Genomic DNA, 4,902 nt, shown 5'->3' with positions numbered 1-4,902 from the left:
ACCACATGGAGTTCACATCTCCTCTTTAGTAGCACAGAGTCCAACTGGAGCTGGTAAATCTCTAGATGCCTCGGGATCCCCACATGGTTGGCTTCATCTCAGTGAAGGTCCACTAAAGGTGGCACTGGTCAGATAACACTCATCATTCTTGTGATTAAACTGGTATTTTTCACATGGATGCTTGAATCTAAAAGACAAAAAAAAATGAATGAATTTGTTAAAAACAATTAAGGATATATATATATATATATATATATATATATATATATATATATATATATATATATATATATATATATATATATACACAATATTATATAGGCGCTGCTTCTCCACTGTTTCTCTCTTTCTACCCATCCCGAGGCATCCAGAGTGTAATGAGTCTGTCTGTGTTTCCCCTTGTTTCTGTCTGCTGTCATTAACCTGCTGTTAATTGTTGACCCCGCCCACCTATCTGTTACCATGGACATTAACTACACTCATTCTCTTCCCCAGGTGTCTTGTCTTAGTCTGTGATTGTCTCTGCTTTGTGATTGGTCCCTGTTTACTATATATACACTGTTTGTTCATTTCCCTGTTGTGAGTCGTTGTCCGCCTTTCTCTTCTCCTCTTGTCCTGCCCCCACTCTTCTCCTCTTGTCCTGCCCCCACTCTTCTCCTCTTGTCCTGCCCCCACTCTTCTCCTCTTGTCCTGCCCCCACTCTTCTCCTCTTGTCCTGCCCCCACTCTTCTCCTCTTGTCCTGCCCCCACTCTTCTCCTCTTGTCCTGCCCCCACTCTTCTCCTCTTGTCCTGCCCCCACTCTTCTCCTTTTGTCTTGCCCCCTCTCTTCTCCTCTTGTCCTGCCCCCACTCTTCTCCTCTTGTCCTGCCCCCACTCTTCTCCTCTTGTCCTGCCCCCACTCTTCTCCTCTTGTCCTGCCCCCACTCTTCTCCTCTTGTCCGCCTTTCTCTCTTGTTTATTAAATAAGTAAAACTGCATTTTGGATCCACACTTGCCTTTGTCTCACCATGTCACATCGTGACACAGAGAATGTACCAGCTCCGATATCTTCTGTGCCATGAAGATTTGGACCTTCTTTGAGATGAGGCCAACCATGTGAGGATCCTGAGGCACCTAGAGATTTACCAGCTCCAGTTGGACTCTGTTTCATGAAGTATTCAGACATACTAAGAGAAGATGCTAACTCCATGTGGTTTTTAAGGATAACAACCCCAATCAATACACAATTATTGGATTATATATTTATAATCACACCATCCAGTGTCGCCCAGATGAGTATGAGGTTCACTTTTTTTTTCCTTGACCATCTAAGGGAGTTTTTCCTCACCACAATCACCTCATACAAATAAACTTTGAATTTTGAATTGTATACTATTATCTATATTTACAATATTATACAGCACTTTATATGTTACTAACTCTATGTACAATTTTATGTATACTTATATGCTGAGAATAGTGGTTTTGATCTCATGTAAAATGTAAATCATTTACTTATTGATGATGGCTGTCCGTGTCTTTTAAGATTATTTTATCAGTAAAACATAGATTAAAAGATTTTTTTCATATTTTTGGTGGATGTTTGTTAAAAAGTGGATTTTTTTTTTTTTTTGGTGACATCCATCTTATTTTATTTCAGAAATGAAACAAATCTGCATTTGAGTATTGGATAATTGTGGGTATTGCCTTGAATACATGATTAATTTAATTGTAAATATAATATTTCTTTTGATTATTTTAAACCTATAGTACAATGTGCAATGGAAGAAATGAACAGATTTTGTTTCCTTTTGTTAATGAGGTATGCCAACTCCGTACTCATCTCCATAATCACACACAAACACACCTCAAGCTTATAAAGCTATTTATATAGATGTATATTTTATACGATACCCATTATGTCAACATTTATTACTTTAAGGGACTCAAATGAGCGTGATCCCAACTGGAAGGTAACTTGCGCGTTGCGCATGATATATAAGTTACCATCTGACATTTCCACCAACTGGGTTTAAACGTCTAAATTAGTTTTAACAGTTAAATAAAAACTGAAGCTATCCAAAAGAAGTTATTATAATTTCCTTATAGCGCACGAGACGCGTCAAAGTGTGCGCATTGAATGGAGCTGTCAGTTAAAGATATTACCTGCCATTTGGGATCACACTGTTTTCACCCCCTTAACAGTAAAAAATGTGGACAAAATGTACATAGTGTATAAGAAGACATCCATAGGTACAAATGCAAATACACAAATTACTTTAATTTTAAAGTACATGATAGTTGAGAGACGAGTAAAATTCAGTGGGCATAATATTTCGAGCCACGTATAGACGCGATAGATCGAAAATGAACTTGTATCAAGTTTAAGGATATATTCATTTGAGTAATTCACTTAAAACAGACGTAGTTCGTTCATAAACATACTGTATAGAGAGAAGGGCAGATGACATTCTCTGAGCAGTTGGCCGGACTGAATGTCTCTTTGTAGCGTGTAAAATGCATTGCAAGTAATCCTTTCAAACACCTTACAGAATAATAAAGTTATGATAAAATTACATGAAACAACAAAAAAATTTGCCTCCGACACTAAATTATCATTAAATTCAAAGTGCTGCCAATTGCAGGACTGGCGGGTCACGTGACCTGCCAGCATGGGCGTAAATCCCGGGGGAACGCAAAAAATGCTTTTAGAAACAGTCCCCCCCTCCCCTTCCTCACAGTGGTTTGACCCACTGCCTGCTTTCCCAGTTCATCTCGCCTACTGTGCACTAGTGATGGGAAGTTGGTTCTTTCGTACAGTTCGATTTAATCATCATCCAGTTCACTAAAAAGAACTGGTTCAAAAGAATGATAAGTTCACGAACTGGCCATCACTACTACTGCATTGGAATTCCCCTATGATTTACAACGGAAGCTGAAACTACTTGAGAGAAAACACATGGTCATCACCACCACTGTTACTTGCACACCCCATACCAAAGAAGAGTATTAGCTTCTTGGTAAGAAGCTAAGACCGGAAAAAAAAATATCTATATATATCTATCTATATCTATATATAGATAGATGAGTGACTGGAGCTCTCATGTTCAGTCTTGAATCACCATTTTCCTTATTTTCCCGACAAGCATTTTTATTTGATATTTATATGATCTAAAATAATTTTTAAACAGTTCTCCAATCTATTAACAGATATTACATATATTATTTATACATATATAGATTTATACATATATAAAAAGGCAACATTTCATATCAAATACATTAAAAACCACATGTTTAAATAGTTAATTTTGGAATAAAAATAGGTTAAAAACATTATTTAGATATTTATAATGAGATATTGATATTGAATATATTGTGATAATTTGTGATATTTTACTAATTTCTAAAGTTAGATATGAATATTTTACATTGTAGCATCACCAATTCTATAAAAATACATGATCAACCTTATTGGTGGTATTTTGTCATTTCTATTAATTAACACACTTTTGTTTGATCTTCATCCTCTTTCTTATTTAACTGCTGCTTCAAATGACAATTATGGGTTTATTTGTATTTTATGTCATCATTTCATATTCTTTTTCAACTCACTCACATTTATCTTTGCTTTCAAGAAGCGCTCCTTTTTGCTTTTTTGGCTTTGGCACCCTGAAAGATCTATTTTGTCAAGTTTACAGGCCTCAAGAGCTTCTATAAGTCGTTCTGTGGGAATTTTCAGGGCCTTAGGTTTTGGCAAGTGAAAGACTAAACTAACCTGATCCCAGACATAAAACAGATGAGTATTCAGCCTTTGTACTTCTCCTGAAACCAACTGATACCGATGGGTTTCACAAATGGCTTGTGCTTTCCAGTTGATCTTCCCATCCTGATAACGAACCCACTCACTCGCTTCAAGAAGCGGATATTCACCAAAACGCTTGTTATCCTCAGGACTGTGAATCAGGACAGCGTACACAATCTTCTGTTTGTAGGTGATGGTCTCGCACATCCTGAGAACCGGCTTTTTTCCTCCACAGTTCTGTTCTTTGTACCACTGCATCAGATCAGTGAGGGAAAACGTGAAGCGATAATTGCCGTAGCGAGATTTCTCTAGTTGAAAGAGAGGTGACGTGGTGAACTTCTCCAGGAACGGCTTCTGTTCATTCAGATCTTGTGCAGTGTTTGAGAAGTTCTTCTTCACATATCGCTTCTCTGCTGCTCTTATCTCCTCTTTATTAATTTTTAAGTCCCACCATGAGAACTCACTGTTATTAGGTCTGAACTGCTCAGACTTCAGTATCCCCTTGAATCCTGTCTCCTCAGTAACATGGGCCACATCTGAAACACAAAATTTAACTGGACTTGGGTAGGGTGGGATCTTCTTCATTAAGTACTTCATCATGGGATGCTGAGGAGTCACCACTTTCCTTGTCAGTCTGCATAAACTCAAGTGATGTCCTGTGATGAAGCGCTTCATTTCCAATGTGAATTCTCGCTCTATAGAAATATAAAAAAAATGTACATTGTATACATATTACAGTATTTCACAATTGCTAAAACTCATTTCTTGAAACCTTCACCCATATTCTCAAAACAAAACACCCAGTCTTTAAACTATATCCAGAAAACCCCTGACTCTTCTGGCAAAATCAACACTTGCCTCAAAACCATTTGATCTGTGCTCCAAATCAAACAATGCTTTCAAAACATAAACACAGCCAGTCAATATATAAACACTCATCAGCAATCATTAGACACTACATCAAAAAATTGAGAACACAGCGGGCAGAGCAGGTAGTTACAGAGAAATAATTATTGCATTAAGAAAATAATTTTGCAAACACACAGTGATTTCAGCCAATAATTTTTAAAAGTATAAAATTAGAGATTAAGCTTTAACCTCTAACAAAAAATACCAG

General features: G+C 37.1%; 1 protein-coding gene across 1 annotated transcript; it reads right to left on the bottom strand.

Moving 5' to 3' along the window:
• Positions 1 to 3,529: 3,529 nt before the first annotated feature.
• Positions 3,530 to 4,500, bottom strand: LOC125146078. The gene has a single exon (XM_047821868.1). The coding sequence runs from the start codon at positions 4,458 to 4,460 to the stop codon at positions 3,570 to 3,572; it is 891 nt and encodes a 296-aa protein (XP_047677824.1). The 5' UTR covers positions 4,461 to 4,500; the 3' UTR covers positions 3,530 to 3,569.
• Positions 4,501 to 4,902: the final 402 nt, after the last annotated feature.

This window comes from Tachysurus fulvidraco, chromosome 12, assembly GCF_022655615.1.
Source record: "Tachysurus fulvidraco isolate hzauxx_2018 chromosome 12, HZAU_PFXX_2.0, whole genome shotgun sequence".
Classification (NCBI taxonomy): domain Eukaryota; kingdom Metazoa; phylum Chordata; class Actinopteri; order Siluriformes; family Bagridae; genus Tachysurus; species Tachysurus fulvidraco.
Note: the sequence above shows the minus strand (reverse complement) of the source record. Positions and strands in the feature narration are given on the sequence as shown.

Excerpts from the sequence above, each read along its gene's own strand:
- LOC125146078 (XM_047821868.1), bottom strand. The coding sequence starts at position 4,460 with ATGAAGCGCTTCATCACAGGACATCACTTGAGTTTATGCAGACTGACA.